Source organism: Coregonus clupeaformis, unplaced genomic scaffold (assembly GCF_020615455.1).
Source record: "Coregonus clupeaformis isolate EN_2021a unplaced genomic scaffold, ASM2061545v1 scaf2554, whole genome shotgun sequence".
NCBI lineage: Eukaryota > Metazoa > Chordata > Actinopteri > Salmoniformes > Salmonidae > Coregonus > Coregonus clupeaformis.
Genome location: NW_025536008.1, coordinates 2,938 through 23,530, shown reverse-complemented (window position 1 = coordinate 23,530; position 20,593 = coordinate 2,938). Strand labels below are relative to the sequence as shown.

Below are 20,593 nucleotides of genomic sequence, written 5' to 3'. Positions count from 1 at the left end.
GAGCAGTACCTTCCTCCTACAGCGAGACTGACCATAACAGCTGAAACAGAGCAGTACCTTCTCCATAAAGCAGGACTGACCATAACAGCTGAAACAGAGCAGTACCTTCTCCTCCATCCACAGCTAGACTGACCATAACAGCTGAAACAGAGCAGTACCTTCTCCTCCATACAGCTAGACTGACCATAACAGCTGAAACAGAGCAGTACCTTCTCCATACAGCTAGACTGACCATAACAGCTGAAACAGAGCAGTACCTTCTCCTCCATACAGCTAGACTGACCATAACAGCTGAAACAGAGCAGTACCTTCTCCCCCATACAGCTAGACTGACCATAACAGCTGAAACAGAGCAGTACCTTCTCCTCCATACAGCTAGACTGACCATAACAGCTGAAACAGAGCAGTACCTTCTCCATACAGCTAGACTGACCATAACAGCTGAAACAGAGCAGTACCTTCTCCATACAGCTAGACTGACCATAACAGCTGAAACAGAGCAGTACCTTCTCCTCCATACAGCTAGACTGACCATAACAGCTGAAACAGAGCAGTACCTTCTCCTCCATACAGCTAGACTGACCATAACAGCTGAAACAGAGCAGTACCTTCTCCTCCATACAGCTAGACTGACCATAACAGCTGAAACAGAGCAGTACCTTCTCCATACAGCTAGACTGACCATAACAGCTGAAACAGAGCAGTACCTTCTCCTCCATACAGCTAGACTGACCATAACAGCTGAAACAGAGCAGTACCTTCTCCTCCATACAGCTAGACTGACCATAACAGCTGAAACAGAGCAGTACCTTCTCCATACAGCTAGACTGACCATAACAGCTGAAACAGAGCAGTACCTTCTCATCCATACAGCTAGACTGACCATAACAGCTGAAACAGAGCAGTACCTTCTCCTCCATACAGCTAGACTGACCATAACAGCTGAAACAGAGCAGTACCTTCTCCTCCATACAGCTAGACTGACCATAACAGCTGAAACAGAGCAGTACCTTCTCCTCCATACAGCTAGACTGGACCATAACAGCTGAAACAGAGCAGTACCTTCTCCATACAGCTAGACTGACCATAACAGCTGAAACAGAGCAGTACCTTCTCCATACAGCTAGACTGACCATAACAGCTGAAACAGAGCAGTACCTTCTCCTCCATACAGCTAGACTGACCATAACAGCTGAAACAGAGCAGTACCTTCTCCATACAGCTAGACTGACCATAACAGCTGAAACAGAGCAGTACCTTCTCCTCCATACAGCTAGACTGACCATAACAGCTGAAACAGAGCAGTACCTTCTCCATACAGCTAGACTGACCATAAAAGCTGAAACAGAGCAGTACCTTCTCCTCCATACAGCTAGACTGGACCATAACAGCTGAAACAGAGCAGTGCCTTCTCCTCCATACAGCTAGACTGACCATAACAGCTGAAACAGAGCAGTACCTTCTCCATACAGCTAGACTGACCATAACAGCTGAAACAGAGCAGTACCTTCTCCTCCATACAGCTAGACTGGGCCATAACAGCTGAAACAGAGCAGTACCTTCTCCATACAGCGAGACTGACCATAACAGCTGAAACAGAGCAGTACCTTCTCCTCCATACAGCTAGACTGACCATAACAGCTGAAACAGAGCAGTACCTTCTCCTCCATACAGCTAGACTGACCATAACAGCTGAAACAGAGCAGTACCTTCTCCTCCATACAGCTAGACTGACCATAACAGCTGAAACAGAGCAGTACCTTCTCCTCCATACAGCTAGACTGACCATAACAGCTGAAACAGAGCAGTACCTTCTCCTCCATACAGCTAGACTGACCATAACAGCTGAAACAGAGCAGAACCTTCTCCTCCATACAGCTAGACTGACCATAACAGCTGAAACAGAGCAGAACCTTCTCCTCCATACAGCTAGACTGACCATAACAGCTGAAACAGAGCAGTACCTTCTCCTCCATACAGCGAGACTGACCATAACAGCTGAAACAGAGCAGTACCTTCTCCATAAAGCAGGACTGACCATAACAGCTGAAACAGAGCAGCACCTTCTCCTCCATACAGCTAGACTGACCATAACAGCTGAAACAGAGCAGTACCTTCTCCTCCATACAGCGAGACTGACCATAACAGCTGAAACAGAGCAGTACCTTCTCCATACAGCTAGACCGGACCATAACAGCTGAAACAGAGCAGTACCTTCTCCTCCATACAGCTAGACTGACCATAACAGCTGAAACAGAACAGTACCTTCTCCTCCATACAGCTAGACTGACCATAACAGCTGAAACAGAGCAGTACCTTCTCCTCCATACAGCTAGACTGACCATAACAGCTGAAACAGAGCAGTACCTTCTCCATACAGCGAGACTGACCATAACAGCTGAAACAGAGCAGTACCTTCTCCATAAAGCGGACTGACCATAACAGCTGAAACAGAGCAGTACCTTCTCCTCCATACAGCTAGACTGACCATAACAGCTGAAACAGAGCAGTACCTTCTCCTCCATACAGCTAGACTGACCATAACAGCTGAAACAGAGCAGTACCTTCTCCATACAGCTAGACTGACCATAACAGCTGAAACAGAGCAGTACCTTCTCCTCCATACAGCTAGACTGACCATAACAGCTGAAACAGAGCAGTACCTTCTCCATACAGCTAGACTGGACCATAACAGCTGAAACAGAGCAGTACCTTCTCCTCCATACAGCTAGACTGACCATAACAGCTGAAACAGAGCAGTACCTTCTCCCTCCATACAGCTAGACTGACCATAACAGCTGAAACAGAGCAGTACCTTCTCCATACAGCTAGACTGACCATAACAGCTGAAACAGAGCAGTACCTTCTCCTCCATACAGCTAGACTGACCATAACAGCTGAAACAGAGCAGTACCTTCTCCCCCATACAGCTAGACTGACCATAACAGCTGAAACAGAGCAGTACCTTCTCCTCCATACAGCTAGACTGACCATAACAGCTGAAACAGAGCAGTACCTTCTCCATACAGCTAGACTGACCATAACAGCTGAAACAGAGCAGTACCTTCTCCATACAGCTAGACTGACCATAACAGCTGAAACAGAGCAGTACCTTCTCCTCCATACAGCTAGACTGACCATAACAGCTGAAACAGAGCAGTACCTTCTCCTCCATACAGCTAGACTGACCATAACAGCTGAAACAGAGCAGTACCTTCTCCTCCATACAGCTAGACTGACCATAACAGCTGAAACAGAGCAGTACCTTCTCCATACAGCTAGACTGACCATAACAGCTGAAACAGAGCAGTACCTTCTCCTCCATACAGCTAGACTGACCATAACAGCTGAAACAGAGCAGTACCTTCTCCTCCATACAGCTAGACTGACCATAACAGCTGAAACAGAGCAGTACCTTCTCCCCATACAGCTAGACTGACCATAACAGCTGAAACAGACCAGTACCTTCTCATCCATACAGCTAGACTGACCATAACAGCTGAAACAGAGCAGTACCTTCTCCTCCATACAGCTAGACTGACCATAACAGCTGAAACAGAGCAGTACCTTCTCCTCCATACAGCTAGACTGGACCATAACAGCTGAAACAGAGCAGTACCTTCTCCTCCATACAGCTAGACTGACCATAACAGCTGAAACAGAGCAGTACCTTCTCCATACAGCTAGACTGACCATAACAGCTGAAACAGAGCAGTACCTTCTCCTCCATACAGCTAGACTGACCATAACAGCTGAAACAGAGCAGTACCTTCTCCTCCATACAGCTAGACTGACCATAACAGCTGAAACAGAGCAGTACCTTCTCCATACAGCTAGACTGACCATAACAGCTGAAACAGAGCAGTACCTTCTCCTCCATACAGCTAGACTGACCATAACAGCTGAAACAGAGCAGTACCTTCTCCATACAGCTAGACTGACCATAACAGCTGAAACAGAGCAGTACCTTCTCCTCCATACAGCTAGACTGACCATAACAGCTGAAACAGAGCAGTGCCTTCTCCTCCATACAGCTAGACTGACCATAACAGCTGAAACAGAGCAGTACCTTCTCCATACAGCTAGACTGACCATAACAGCTGAAACAGAGCAGTACCTTCTCCTCCATACAGCTAGACTGGCCATAACAGCTGAAACAGAGCAGTACCTTCTCCATACAGCGAGACTGACCATAACAGCTGAAACAGAGCAGTACCTTCTCCTCCATACAGCTAGACTGACCATAACAGCTGAAACAGAGCAGTACCTTCTCCTCCATACAGCTAGACTGACCATAACAGCTGAAACAGAGCAGTACCTTCTCCTCCATACAGCTAGACTGACCATAACAGCTGAAACAGAGCAGTACCTTCTCCTCCATACAGCTAGACTGACCATAACAGCTGAAACAGAGCAGTACCTTCTCCTCCATACAGCTAGACTGACCATAACAGCTGAAACAGAGCAGTACCTTCTCCTCCATACAGCTAGACTGACCATAACAGCTGAAACAGAGCAATACCTTCTCCTCCATACAGCTAGACTGACCATAACAGCTGAAACAGAGCAGTACCTTCTCCATACAGCTAGACTGACCATAACAGCTGAAACAGAGCAGTACCTTCTCCATACAGCTAGACTGACCATAACAGCTGAAACAGAGCAGTACCTTCTCCTCCATACAGCTAGACTGACCATAACAGCTGAAACAGAGCAGTACCTTCTTCTCCATACAGCTAGACTGACCATAACAGCTGAAACAGAGCAGTACCTTCTCCATACAGCTAGACTGGACCATAAAAGCTGAAACAGAGCAGTACCTTCTCCTCCATACAGCTAGACTGACCATAACAGCTGAAACAGAGCAGTACCTTCTCCTCCATACAGCTAGACTGACCATAACAGCTGAAACAGAGCAGTACCTTCTTCTCCATACAGCTAGACTGACCATAACAGCTGAAACAGAGCAGTACCTTCTCCTCCATACAGCGAGACTGACCATAACAGCTGAAACAGAGCAGTACCTTCTCCATACAGCTAGACTGACCATAACAGCTGAAACAGAGCAGTACCTTCTCCTCCATACAGCTAGACTGACCATAACAGCTGAAACAGAGCAGTACCTTCTCCTCCATACAGCTAGACTGACCATAACAGCTGAAACAGAGCAGTACCTTCTCCTCCATACAGCTAGACTGACCATAACAGCTGAAACAGAGCAGTACCTTCTCCATACAGCGAGACTGACCATAACAGCTGAAACAGAGCAGTACCTTCTCCATACAGCAGGACTGACCATAACAGCTGAAACAGAGCAGTACCTTCTCCTCCATACAGCTAGACTGACCATAACAGCTGAAACAGAGCAGTACCTTCTCCTCCATACAGCTAGACTGACCATAACAGCTGAAACAGAGCAGTACCTTCTCCATACAGCTAGACTGACCATAACAGCTGAAACAGAGCAGTACCTTCTCCTCCATACAGCTAGACTGACCATAACAGCTGAAACAGAGCAGTACCTTCTCCCCATACAGCTAGACTGACCATAACAGCTGAAACAGAGCAGTACCTTCTCCTCCATACAGCTAGACTGACCATAACAGCTGAAACAGAGCAGTACCTTCTCCATACAGCTAGACTGACCATAACAGCTGAAACAGAGCAGTACCTTCTCCATACAGCTAGACTGACCATAACAGCTGAAACAGAGCAGTACCTTCTCCTCCATACAGCTAGACTGACCATAACAGCTGAAACAGAGCAGTACCTTCTCCTCCATACAGCTAGACTGACCATAACAGCTGAAACAGAGCAGTACCTTCTCCTCCATACAGCTAGACTGACCATAACAGCTGAAACAGAGCAGTACCTTCTCCATACAGCTAGACTGACCATAACAGCTGAAACAGAGCAGTACCTTCTCCTCCATACAGCTAGACTGACCATAACAGCTGAAACAGAGCAGTACCTTCTCCTCCATACAGCTAGACTGACCATAACAGCTGAAACAGAGCAGTACCTTCTCCATACAGCTAGACTGACCATAACAGCTGAAACAGAGCAGTACCTTCTCATCCATACAGCTAGACTGACCATAACAGCTGAAACAGAGCAGTACCTTCTCCTCCATACAGCTAGACTGACCATAACAGCTGAAACAGAGCAGTACCTTCTCCTCCATACAGCTAGACTGACCATAACAGCTGAAACAGAGCAGTACCTTCTCCATACAGCTAGACTGACCATAACAGCTGAAACAGAGCAGTACCTTCTCCATACAGCTAGACTGACCATAACAGCTGAAACAGAGCAGTACCTTCTCCTCCATACAGCTAGACTGACCATAACAGCTGAAACAGAGCAGTACCTTCTCCATACAGCTAGACTGACCATAACAGCTGAAACAGAGCAGTACCTTCTCCTCCATACAGCTAGACTGACCATAACAGCTGAAACAGAGCAGTACCTTCTCCATACAGCTAGACTGACCATAACAGCTGAAACAGAGCAGTACCTTCTCCTCCATACAGCTAGACTGACCATAACAGCTGAAACAGAGCAGTGCCTTCTCCTCCATACAGCTAGACTGACCATAACAGCTGAAACAGAGCAGTACCTTCTCCATACAGCTAGACTGACCATAACAGCTGAAACAGAGCAGTACCTTCTCCTCCATACAGCTAGACTGGCCATAACAGCTGAAACAGAGCAGTACCTTCTCCCCATACAGCGAGACTGACCATAACAGCTGAAACAGAGCAGTACCTTCTCCTCCATACAGCTAGACTGACCATAACAGCTGAAACAGAGCAGTACCTTCTCCTCCATACAGCTAGACTGACCATAACAGCTGAAACAGAGCAGTACCTTCTCCTCCATACAGCTAGACTGACCATAACAGCTGAAACAGAGCAGTACCTTCTCCTCCATACAGCTAGACTGACCATAACAGCTGAAACAGAGCAGTACCTTCTCCTCCATACAGCTAGACTGACCATAACAGCTGAAACAGAGCAGAACCTTCTCCTCCATACAGCTAGACTGACCATAACAGCTGAAACAGAGCAGAACCTTCTCCCTCCATACAGCTAGACTGACCATAACAGCTGAAACAGAGCAGTACCTTCTCCTCCATACAGCTAGACTGACCATAACAGCTGAAACAGAGCAGAACCTTCTCCTCCATACAGCTAGACTGACCATAACAGCTGAAACAGAGCAGAACCTTCTCCCTCCATACAGCTAGACTGACCATAACAGCTGAAACAGAGCAGTACCTTCTCCTCCATACAGCTAGACTGACCATAACAGCTGAAACAGAGCAGTACCTTCTCCTCCATACAGCTAGACTGACCATAACAGCTGAAACAGAGCAGTACCTTCTCCTCCATACAGCTAGACTGACCATAACAGCTGAAACAGAGCAGTACCTTCTCCATACAGCTAGACTGACCATAACAGCTGAAACAGAGCAGTACCTTCTCCTCCATACAGCTAGACTGACCATAACAGCTGAAACAGAGCAGTACCTTCTCCTCCATACAGCTAGACTGACCATAACAGCTGAAACAGAGCAGTACCTTCTCCTCCATACAGCTAGACTGACCATAACAGCTGAAACAGAGCAGTACCTTCTTCTCCATACAGCTAGACTGACCATAACAGCTGAAACAGAGCAGTACCTTCTCCATACAGCTAGACTGACCATAAAAGCTGAAACAGAGCAGTACCTTCTCCTCCATACAGCTAGACTGACCATAACAGCTGAAACAGAGCAGTACCTTCTCCATACAGCTAGACTGACCATAACAGCTGAAACAGAGCAGTACCTTCTCCATACAGCTAGACTGACCATAACAGCTGAAACAGAGCAGTACCTTCTCCATACAGCTAGACTGACCATAACAGCTGAAACAGAGCAGTACCTTCTCCTCCATACAGCTAGACTGACCATAACAGCTGAAACAGAGCAGTACCTTCTCCTCCATACAGCTAGACTGACCATAACAGCTGAAACAGAGCAGAACCTTCTCCTCCATACAGCTAGACTGACCATAACAGCTGAAACAGAGCAGAACCTTCTCCTCCATACAGCTAGACTGACCATAACAGCTGAAACAGAGCAGTACCTTCTCCTCCATACAGCTAGACTGACCATAACAGCTGAAACAGAGCAGAACCTTCTCCTCCATACAGCTAGACTGGACCATAACAGCTGAAACAGAGCAGAACCTTCTCCTCCATACAGCTAGACTGACCATAACAGCTGAAACAGAGCAGTACCTTCTCCTCCATACAGCTAGACTGACCATAACAGCTGAAACAGAGCAGTACCTTCTCCTCCATACAGCTAGACTGACCATAACAGCTGAAACAGAGCAGTACCTTCTCCTCCATACAGCTAGACTGACCATAACAGCTGAAACAGAGCAGTACCTTCTCCATACAGCTAGACTGACCATAACAGCTGAAACAGAGCAGTACCTTCTCCTCCATACAGCTAGACTGACCATAACAGCTGAAACAGAGCAGTACCTTCTCCTCCATACAGCTAGACTGACCATAACAGCTGAAACAGAGCAGTACCTTCTCCTCCATACAGCTAGACTGACCATAACAGCTGAAACAGAGCAGTACCTTCTTCTCCATACAGCTAGACTGACCATAACAGCTGAAACAGAGCAGTACCTTCTCCATACAGCTAGACTGACCATAAAAGCTGAAACAGAGCAGTACCTTCTCCTCCATACAGCTAGACTGACCATAACAGCTGAAACAGAGCAGTACCTTCTCCATACAGCTAGACTGACCATAACAGCTGAAACAGAGCAGTACCTTCTCCATACAGCTAGACTGACCATAACAGCTGAAACAGAGCAGTACCTTCTCCATACAGCTAGACTGACCATAACAGCTGAAACAGAGCAGTACCTTCTCCTCCATACAGCTAGACTGACCATAACAGCTGAAACAGAGCAGTACCTTCTCCATACAGCTAGACTGACCATAACAGCTGAAACAGAGCAGTACCTTCTCCTCCATACAGCTAGACTGACCATAACAGCTGAAACAGAGCAGTACCTTCTCCATACAGCTAGACTGACCATAACAGCTGAAACAGAGCAGTACCTTCTCCTCCATACAGCTAGACTGACCATAACAGCTGAAACAGAGCAGTACCTTCTCCATACAGCTAGACTGACCATAACAGCTGAAACAGAGCAGTACCTTCTCCTCCATACAGCAAGACTGACCATAACAGCTGAAACAGAGCAGTACCTTCTTCTCCATACAGCTAGACTGACCATAACAGCTGAAACAGAGCAGTACCTTCTCCTCCATACAGCAAGACTGACCATAACAGCTGAAACAGAGCAGTACCTTCTCCTCCATACAGCTAGACTGACCATAACAGCTGAAACAGAGCAGTACCTTTGTCATGATGAGTTTACTAGGTATCAAGTGATTACGAATGTAAGGATGTACGTGGTCCTCTGTAGCTCAGCTGGTAGAGCGCGGCGCTTGTAACGCCAAGGGTAGTGGGGTTCGATTCCCCGGGAACCACCCATACGTAAAAATGTATGCACACATGACTGTAAGTCGCTTTGGATAAAAGCGTCTGCTAAATGGCACATTATTATTATTATTATTATTATTATGTACTTCGACACTTTTGATGAGGAGTTCATGTAAATGTTTTAAAATCAAATCAAATCAAATTTTATTGGTCACATGCGCCGAATACAACAGGTGCAGACATTACAGTGAAATGCTTACTTACAAGCCCTTAACCAACAGTGCATTTATTTTTTAACAAAAAGTAAGAATAAAACACACAAAAAAGTTTGAGAAAAAAAGAGCAGAAGTAAAATGTGACAGTAGGAGGCTATATATACAGGGGTACGTGCAAGTCAATGTGCGGGGGCACCGGCTAGTTGAGGTAGTTACCATGGTTAGTTATAACAGACATTGGGACATAGCCTCTCATCTTTCTCTCTCCCCGAACAAAGGTTCACTCTCTCTTATACAGCCTGTTACAAACTTCTCCACGACCATCTGGTAATCATCGTGGGCCCCCTCCCTTTCTCTGTTGCTATTACCCTTTGCCCCCAGGTCATTATATCCTGTCCATCAATCACGCTATCCTAAACATTTATTTTTTTGTCATTTAGCAGACGCTCTTATCCAGAGCGACTTACAGGAGCAATTAGGGTTAGTTTGCCTTGCTCAAGGGGCACATCGACAGATTTTTCAACCTAGTCAGCTCGGGGGGGGGGGATTAGAACCAGCGACCTTTCGGTTACTGGGCACAACGCTCTTAACCACTAAGCCACCTGCGGGACCAAACATCATTAATCTCCTTTGACATAACGGAATGTAGACTTTCTGGCACCAAACCAATGTATATACTAACTCTTTCCTGGTCCCCCACGATACTATGACATCATTACACCATTAAAAAAAACATCATATCAACCTTCTTCTCCATACACACAATACCCCCATAATGTCAAAGTAGAATAATGTTTTCGAAAATGTTTACAAATAAAAAAAATAAAAAAAATGAAAAGCTGAAATGTCTTTGAGTCAATAAGTATTCTACCCCTTTTGTTCTGGCAAGCCTAAATACGTTCAGGAGTAAAAAATGTGCTTAACAAGTCACATAATAAGTTGCATGGTTCAGTCTTCTTTCCACCAGACACTGGGAGACGAATTCACCTTTCAGCAGGACAATAACCTAAAACACAAGGCCAAATATACACTGGAGTTGCTTTCCAAGACGGCGGTGAATGTTCCTGAGTGGCCTGGTTACAGTTTGAACTTAACTTAAATCGACTTGAAAAATCTACGGCAAGAAAAGACTTGAAAATGGTTGTCTAGCAAAGATCAACAACCAATTTGACAGAGCTTGAAGAATTTTGAAAAGAATAATGAATGTTGCACAATCCAGGTGTGTAAAGCTCTGAGAGACTAACCCAGAAAGACTCACAGCTGTAATTACTGCCAAAGGGGGATTCTAACACGTGTTGACTCAGGGGTGTGTGAATACTTATGGAAATGAGATATTTCTGTATTTCATTTTTCAAAATCATGTTTTCACTTTGTCATTATGGGTTATTGTGTGTAGATGGGTGAGAGAGAATTTTTTTTATGTTAAATCTTTTTGAATACAGGCTGTAAACACAACAAAATGCGGAATAAGTCAAGGGGTCTGAATACTTCCTGAAGGCGCTGTACGTGGCCGATGACTGTCAGACATCAATGCCACCGACTTGCACTTTTATCCAAGGCTGTCCAAGAGCGATACGAGAGGCTGGTTTTTTAATAAGAAGCCTGCTTCATGTAGCAGTTGAATGGGGCGGCAGGTAGCTTAGTGGTTAAGAGCGTTGTGCCCAGTAACCGAAAGGTCGCTGGTTCTAATCCCCCCGAGCCGACTAGGTTGAAAAAAATCTGTCGATGTGCCCTTGAGCAAGGCACTTAACCCTAATTGCTCCTGTTAAGTCGCTCTGGATTAGAGTGTCTGCTAAATGACTAACATGTAAATGTAAATGTAATGAGCACCTCCCTCCACAACATCTGGCTTATACAAGAACGCACACACACACACACACACACACACACACAGATTATTCACAGAACTATAACGCAGGAAAGTCATAACAACACAAAGAGATCGTGTGTGTGTGTGTGTGTGTGCGTGTGTGTGTGCGTGTGTGTGTGTGTGTGAGAGAGAGAGAGAGACAGGTGGACTAACCGTCATGCTCCTGTACTCGTCTTCAAACATGTCCAGGAAGATCTCCTCCCCCTGAGAGGAAGAGAGACACGAAGAGAGAGATCAAGGAAGAGAGAGAGAGAGAGAGAGAGACAAAGAGATACAAAATGAGTTAAATTGAGTTGAAACTAAAAAGGGAAAGTGAATCATGTCACTATTGCTTCTTTAAATAATCTGAAACATGGTGACTAGTCTCCTCTTTAAATAATCTGAAACATGGTGACTAGTCTCCTCTTTAAATAATCTGAAACATGGTGACTAGTCTCCTCTTTAAATAATCTGAAACATGGTGACTAGACTCCTCTTTAAATCATCTGAAACATGGTGTCTAGACTCCTCTTTAAATAATCTGAAACATGGTGACTAGACTCCTCTTTAAATCATCTGAAACATGGTGTCTAGACTCCTCTTTAAATAATCTGAAACATGGTGACTAGACTCCTCTTTAAATCATCTGAAACATGGTGACTAGACTCCTCTTTAAATCATCTGAAACATTGGTGACTATGCCAAACGGATCTAGACTCTAGTGGTGATTGGTGAATCATATCTACAGTCCAGGGGGTCAGGGTTCAGTTCATTAACAGCTACAGAGAAGGTCTGGCTGGCAACACAGTTTCTTTACAGGAAACTACAGAGGAGTTCCTTTACAGGAAACAAATTCAAGTTTCAAGTTTTAAATGTCACGTGCACAAGTACAGTGAAATGCCTTTCTCGCCAGCTCTAAACCCAACAACGCACTAATCAATGTAGCACTAGAAATAACACAAGGTAGCACAAAAACACACTAGAAATAAAGTACAGCCCTAACCCCTACAACCCTAACCCCTACAGCCCTAACCCCTACAGCCCTAACCCCTATAGCCCTAACCCCTACAGCCCTAACCCCTATAGCCCTAACCCCTACAGCCCTAACCCCTACAGCCCTAACCCCTACAGCCCTAACCCCAACAGCCCTAACCCCTACAGCCCTAACCCTAACCACTACAGCCCTAACCCCAACAGCCCTAACCCCTACAGCCCTAACCCCTACAGCCCCTAACCCCTACAGCACCCCTACAGCCCTAACCCTCCCTACAGCCCTAACCCCTACAGCCCCTAACCCCTACAGCCCTAACCCCTACAGCCCTAACCCCTACAGCCCTAACCCTAACAGCCCCTAACCCCTACAGCCCTAACCCCTACAGCCCTAACCCCTACAGCCCTAACCCTACAGCCCTAACCCCAACCCCTAACCCCTACAGCCCTAACCCTACAGCCCTAACCCCTACAGCCCTAACCCCTACAGCCCTACAGCCCTACCAAGCCCTAACCCCTACAGCCCTAACCCCCTACAGCCCTAACCCCTACAGCCCCTAACCCCTAACCCCTACAGCCCCTAACCCCTACAGCCCTAACCCCTACAGCCCTAACCCCTAACCCCTACAGCCCTAACCCCTACAGCCCTAACCCCTACAGCCCTAACCCCTACAGCCCTAACCCCCTACAGCCCTAACCCCTACAGCCCTAACCCCTACAGCCCTAACCCCTACAGCCCTAACCCTAACCCCCTACAGCCCTAACCCCTACAGCCCTAACCCCCTACAGCCCTAACCCCTACAGCCCTAACCCCTACAGCCCTAACCCCTACAGCCCTAACCCTACAGCCCTAACCCCTAACCCCTACAGCCCTAACCCCTACAGCTAACCCTAACCCTACAGCCCTAACCCCTACAGCCCTAACCCTAACCCCTACAGCCCTAACCCCTACAGCCCTAACCCCACAGCCCTAACCCCTACAGCCCTAACCCACCTACAGCCCTAACCCCTACAGCCCTAACCCTAACCCCTACAGCCCCTAACCCCCTACAGCCCTAACCCCTCACAGCCCTAACCCTACCCCTACAGCCCCTAACCCCTACAGCCCTAACCCTAACCCCCCTACAGCCCTAACCCCTACAGCCCTAACCCCTACAGCCCTAACCCCTACACGCCCTAACCCCTACAGCCCTAACCCTAACCCTACAGCCCTAACCCCTACAGCCCTAACCCCTACAGCCCTAACCTACAGCCCTAACCCCTACAGCCCTAGCCCTAACCCCCTACAGCCCTAACCCCTACAGCCCTAACCCCTAACCCCTACAGCCCTGACCCCTACAGCCCTAACCCCTACAGCCCTAACCACTACAGCCCTAACCCCTACAGCCCTAACCACTACAGCCCTAACCCCTACAGCCCTAACCACTACAGCCCTAACCCTAACCCTACAGCCCTAACCCCTACAGCCCTAACCCCTACAGCCCTAACCCCTACAGCCCTAACCCCTACAGCCCTAACCCCTACAGCCCTAACCCCTACAGCCCCTAACAGCCAACCCCTAACCCCCCCTAACCCCTACAGCCCTAACCCCTACAGCCCTAACCCTACAGCCCTAACCCCTACAGCCCTAACCCCTACAGCCCTAACCTAACCCCTACAGCCCCTACAGCCCTAACCCCTACAGCCCTAACCCCCTACAGCCTCTAACCCTAACCCCTACAGCCCTAACCCCTACAGCCCTAACCCCTACAGCCCTAACCAACCTACAGCCCTAACCCCTACAGCCCCTAACCCTACAGCCCTACAGCCCTAACCCCTACAGCCCTAACCCCTTCAGCCCCTAACCCCTACAGCCCTAACCCCTACAGCCCTAACCCTACAGCCCTCAGCCCTAACCCCTACAGCCCCTAACCCCTACAGCCCTAACCCCTACAGCCCTAACCCCTAACCCTACAGCCCTAACCCCTACAGCCCTAACCCTAACCCCTACAGCCCTAACCCCTACAGCCCCTAACCCCTCAGCCCTAACCCCTACAGCCCTAACCCCTAGCTACAGCCCTAACCCCTACAGCCCTAACCCCTACAGCCCTACAGCCCTAACCCCTACAGCCCCTAACCCCTTACAGCCCTAACCCCTACAGCCCTAACCCCTACAGCCCTAACCCCTACAGCCCCTAACTCCCTACAGCCCTAACCCCTACAGCCCAACCCCTACAGCCCTCCCCTACAGCCCTAACCCCTACAGCCCTAACCCCTAACCCCTACAGCCCTAACCCCTACAGCCCTAACCCCTACAGCCCTAACCCCTACAGCCCTAACCCTACAGCCCTAACCCCTACAGCCCTACAGCCCCCTAACCCTACAGCCCTAACCCCTACAGCCCCTGACCCCTACAGCCCTAACCCCCTACAGCCCTAACCCCTACAGCCCTAACCCCTACAGCCCCTAACCCCTACAGCCCTAACCCCTACAGCCCTAACCCCAACAGCCCTAACCCCTACAGCCCTAACCACTACAACCCTAACCCCTATAGCCCTAACCCCTACAGCCCTAACCCCTACAGCCCTAACCCCTACAGCCCTAACCCCTAACCCCTACAGCCCTAACCCCTACAGCAGGGATCATCAACTAGATTCAGCCGCGGGCCAATTTTTTATTGAGTGGATGGTCAGGGGGCCGGAACATAAATGCAAAATTGACCGCAAGAAGCCGAAACAGATATAATATTGAACCCCCCCCCCCACCCCCCACCCAAAGCCCCCCTACACTAACTAACCCATACCCTTTCAGCCTGACAGGAGATACACCAAAGGCATTACTGGGGAGAAACTGAGTTAAGCTCTACACTGGTGTTGTAAAAACACCAGACCCAAGTGTGTGAGAGGAACACTTGCTTTGTAGACGTGTCATACCATGTGTGTGTGTGTGTGTGTGTGAACACGTTTTCCTACATTATCAGGAACACAATGTCCCTCACAAGTCACCAGAACGCCTTGACAAGGTAGGAAAACAAGAATGAAGGCTTAACGTGTGTGTGTGTGTGTGTGTATATGTGTGTATGTATGTATATGTGTGAGTGAGTGAGTGAGTGAGTGAGTGAGTGAGTGAGTGAGTGAGTGAGTGAGTGAGTGAGTGAGTGAGTGAGTGAGTGAGTGAGTGAGTGAGTGAGTGAGTGAGTGAGTGAGTGAGTGTGTGTGTGTGTGTGTGTGTGTGTGTGTGTGTGTGTGTGTGTGTGTGTGTGCGTGCGTGCGTGCGTGAGAGAGAGAGGGAAACTTACCTTATAGAAGCGTCGTAGCAGATGCAGACTCTCTTCTCTGGCTCCCTGAAACACACAGAATACACATCACACTTACTGGGTAGTTCTGAACACACACTCCTCGACACCACACACACTCCTCAACCAGGAGACAGACAGAGAGACACAGACAGACAGACAGACAGAGACAGAGACAGAGACAGAGAGAGAGAGACAGCGAGAGAGACAGCGAGAGAGACAGCCAGAGAGACAGCCAGAGAGACAGCCAGAGAGACAGCAAGAGAGACAGTCAGAGACAGCCAGAGAGACAGCCAGAGAGACAGCCAGAGAGACAGCCAGAGAGACAGTCAGAGAGACAGTCAGAGAGACAGTCAGAGAGACAGTCAGAGAGACAGTCAGAGAGACAGTCAGAGAGACAGTCAGAGAGACAGTCAGAGAGACAGCCAGAGAGACAGCCAGAGAGACAGCCAGAGAGACAGCCAGAGAGACAGCCAGAGAGACAGCCAGAGAGACAGCCAGAGAGACAGTCAGAGAGACCAAAGACCTGATATACAGGTAACTGCCAAAATACTAATGTAAAAGTGTCTTAACAGGGCATTGGGCCACCAGCAGCCAGAACAGCTTCAATGCACCTTGGCATAGATTCTACAAGGAACTCTACGACACCATTCTTCCACGAGGAATTCCATCATTTGGTGTTTTGTTGATGGTGGTGGAAAACGCTGTCTCAGGCGACCGCTCCAGAATCTCCCGTAAGTGTTGAATTGGGTTGAGGTACTGGATGACAGACGGCCATGGCACACAGGTTTACATCACTCATGCTCATTAAACCATTCAGGGACCACTCAAGCCCTGTGTCATCCTATCGGAGCACAGCCATGACGGGCAAAATAACGGCCTGCCCAGCATTTTATATACATGACCCCCTAAGCATGATGGGATGTTTAATGACTTAATGAACTCAGGAACCGCTCATGTGTGGAAGCACCCGCTTTCAATAGACTTTGTGTCCCCCCCATTTCCTCAAGGGTTTCCTTTATTCTGGCAGTTACATGTATCTCAGCAGTGACAGAGCCAGAGACATTAGATCCTGTCATTCACGGGGTTTCAAGAACAAACATTCCTTCATGGGTTAAAGTGGTATTCCAATAATAAAATCAGCCAGAGACATTAGATGGTCATCCTCGTGAAGTAGAGAGGAAATAGTGGAGTACTATTGTGCAGGTACCAGGAATGGGGGAGGAAGCAGGAAGGAATGGGGGAGGAAGCAGGAAGGAATGGGGGATGATGTCATTCAGGGCTGTTATGAACAATACTTCCTGGTTAAAAAGGTTGCTATTCCAATTAAAACAAACAGACTATTTTGTGACAAGAGTCAGAGATTCCATTGTGGTGCAAGAAAGAAAATACTGGAATTAAATTATTCATTTAACAAGAAGAGGAGGAGGAGGAGGAGGAGGAGGAGGATGAGTGTTGCAAAGAAAACAAATGTCATACAGAGAGAGAGGAGGGTATTGGGCTGGGGTCCAGAGAGGAGGGTATTGGGCTGGGGTCCAGAGAGGAGGGTATTGGGCTGGGGTCCAGAGAGGAGGGTATTGGGGTGGGGTCCAGAGAGGAGGGTATTGGGCTGGGGTCCAGAGAGGGAGGGTATTGGGCTGGGGGTCCAGAGAGGAGGGTATTGGGCTGGGGTCCCAGAGAGGAGGGTATTGGGCTGGGGTCCCCAGAGAGGAGGGTATTGGGCTGGGGTCAAGAGAGGAGGACTGGGGTCCAGAGAGGGAGGGTATTGGGCTGGGGTCCAGAGAGGAGGGTATTGGGCTGGGGTCCAGAGAGGAGGGTATAGGGCTGGGGTCAGAGAGGAGGGTATTGGGCTGGGGTCCAGAGAGGAGGGTATTGGGCTGGGGTCCAGAGAGGAGGGTATTGAGGTGGGGTCCAGAGAGGGAGGGTATTGGGCTGGGGTCCAGAGAGGGGAGGGTATTGGGCTGGGGTCCAGAGAGGAGGGTATTGGGCTGGGGTCCAGAGAGGAGGGGTATTGGGCTGGGGGTCCAGAGAGGAGGGTATTGGGCTGGGGTCCAGAGAGGAGGGTATTGGGCTGGGGTCCAGAAGAGGAGGGTATTGGGCTGGGGTCCAGAGAGGAGGGCTGGGGTCAGAGAGGAGGGTATTGAGGTGGGGTTCAGAGAGAGGGTATTGGGCTGGGGTCAGAGAGGAGGGTATTGGGCTGGGGTTCAGAGAGGAGGGCTGGGGTCCAGAGAGGAGGGTATTGGGCTGGGGTCCAGAGAGGAGGGTATTGGGCTGGGGTCCAGAAGAGGGCTGGGGTCCAGAGAGGAGGGTATTGGGCTGGGGTCAAGAGAGGAGGGTATTGGGCTGGGGTCCAGAGAGGAGGGTATTGGGCTGGGGTCCAGAGAGGAGGGTATTGGGCTGGGGTCCAGAGAGGAGGGCTGGGGTCCAGAGAGGAGGGCTGGGGTCCAGAGAGGAGGGTATTGGGCTGGGGTCCAGAGAGGAGGGTATGGGGCTGGGGTCGGGGAGGGAACTGGGCTCAGAGAGAGGAGGGCTGGGGTCCAGAGGAGGGAGGGTATTGGGCTGGGGTCGAGAGAGGGGCTGGGGTCCAGAGAGGAGGAGTATGGGGCTGGGGTCAGAGAGGAGGAGTATTGGACTGGGGTCAGAGAGGAGGGTATGGGGCTGGGGTCCAGAGAGGAGGGCTGGGGTCCCAGGAGAGGAGTATTGGACTGGGGTCAGAGAGGGAGGGTATTGGACTGGGGTCGGAGAGGAGGCTGGGGTCAGAGAGGGGCTGGGGTCGGGAGAGGAGGGTATTGGACTGGGGTCCAGAGAGGAGGGTATAGGGCTGGGGTCCAGAGGAGGAGGGTATTTGGCTGGGGTCCAGAGAGGGAGGGCTGGGGTCAGAGAGGAGGTATAGGGCTGGGGTCAGAGAGGAGGGCTGGGGTCCAGAGAGGAGGGTATTGGGCTGGGGTCCAAGGAGGAGTATATGGCTGGGGTCAGAAGGAGGTTAGGGCTGGGGTCAGAGAGGAGGCTGGGGTCCAGAGAGGAGGCTGGGGGTCCAGAGAGGAGGGTATAGGGCTGGGGTCCAGAGAGGAGGGTATTGGGCTGGGGTCCAGAGAGGAGGGTATAGGGCTGGGGTCCAGAGAGGAGTGTGGACAGGGGACTTAACTGACCATCTGCAAGTTAAACAAAAAGGTGGAAGCTCCTTAGAACGATCCAGACCCTTCAGCTCTGTAAGGTGGAAGCTCCTTAGAACGATCCAGACCCTTTAGATCTGTAAGGTGGAAGCTGCTTAGAACGATCTAGAACCTTCAGCTCTGTAAGGTGGAAGCTGCTTAGAACTATCCAGACCCTTCAGCTCTGTAAGGTGGAAGCTGCTTAGAACGATCTAGAACCTTCAGCTCTGGAAGGTGGAAGCTGCTTAGAACGATCTAGAAACTTCAGCTTTGTAAGGTGGAAGCTGCTTAGAACTATCCAGACCCTTCAGCTCTGTAAGGTGGAAGCTCCTTAGAACGATCCAGACCCTTCAGATCTGTAAGGTGGAAGCTCCTTAGAACGATCCAGACCCTTCAACCTAACATCAAGAGGTTAGGACCAAGGGGGAGGGAGTGAATTGGGAGTGACTGACACACTCACCTCTAGACAGGCCAGGTGTACGTCCTTGATGATGCAGTGAGAAGGAGAGGAAGAGGAGGAAGAGGAGAGGACCGACCGTTTCAACAGTAGACAGCTCAGCTCCAGAGTAGCCAGACGTACCTTCCCATCTATACACACACACACACACACACACACACACACACACGCCCACACACACACACACACACACACACACACACACACACACACACACACACACGTTTGGGGGTTTGGACGTGTTTAACTATTAGTGACCAGAAGTCCCCACAAGAATAGTAAACAAACTAAAATTTGACCAACTGGGCGACATTTTGTTGTTCCCCACAAGGTCAAATGCTTTTTCTGGGTTTTGGGTTAGTTAATTAGTTTGGGAGCTAGGAGTTTAGATAGTTAACTAGGGAATTAAAATTAAACTACAATTAAACAATTAAGTTATTCTAATCAAACTAATTAAACTAATTTAAAACATTAAAACTAAATTAAATATTTTTTATTAAATTAAAATAGTAATTAAACAAAATGTACACAGTAATTTAAACAAAATAACTAATTGGAATTAGAACTAGTTAAAATATTAAATTCTTAATTTTAAGTTAATAAAAATTAATTAAATATTATTTCATTATATACTTAATTAAAAACTAATAATTAATTAAAATTAAAAAATTAAACTAAAAAAATTAAAACTTAAATTAAAATAAAAATTATAAAAAATTAAATAATTAAATCAAATTAATTTAAAAATAATTAAACTTAGTTAAACTAGAATTATTATTATTAAATTAGTTCCTAATTTTACTTTTATTATTAATTAAATTAATTTATTTTATTATTTATTATTAAATTAAATTAAATCAAACTAAAATTAATTAATATTACCAACTTAGTTATTCTTTTTAAACTAATTTTTTTAAATTAAAAATTAATAATTTTAAATAAATTAAAACTAAAATTAAATTAAACTATTAATATTTTAATTAAATTAAAATTAAATTAATATTTATTACTTTTAATTAATTAAAAGAGATTTAAATTAGATTGAGTTAAAGTAAATTATTAACTAAAATTAGTAAATTATTAAACATTACTATTAAATTTTTCTATTATAATTAATTAAAATTTTTTATAATTAA

General features: G+C 47.6%; 1 protein-coding gene across 1 annotated transcript in view; it reads right to left on the bottom strand.

Annotated features, from left to right (window-relative positions):
- Nucleotides 1-19,588, bottom strand: part of LOC123488896 (protein CLEC16A-like) — a gene marked incomplete at its 5' end in the record, with an annotated part of 40,151 nt that extends 20,563 nt beyond the window's left edge. The window contains 3 exons of the mRNA XM_045219638.1: nucleotides 11,759-11,809; nucleotides 15,852-15,896; nucleotides 19,461-19,588. Of these exons, the coding sequence (XP_045075573.1) occupies nucleotides 11,759-11,809; nucleotides 15,852-15,896; nucleotides 19,461-19,588 (224 nt within the window). The remainder of the gene's footprint in view (nucleotides 1-11,758; nucleotides 11,810-15,851; nucleotides 15,897-19,460) is intronic.
- Between the last annotated feature and the right edge of the window lie 1,005 nt (nucleotides 19,589-20,593).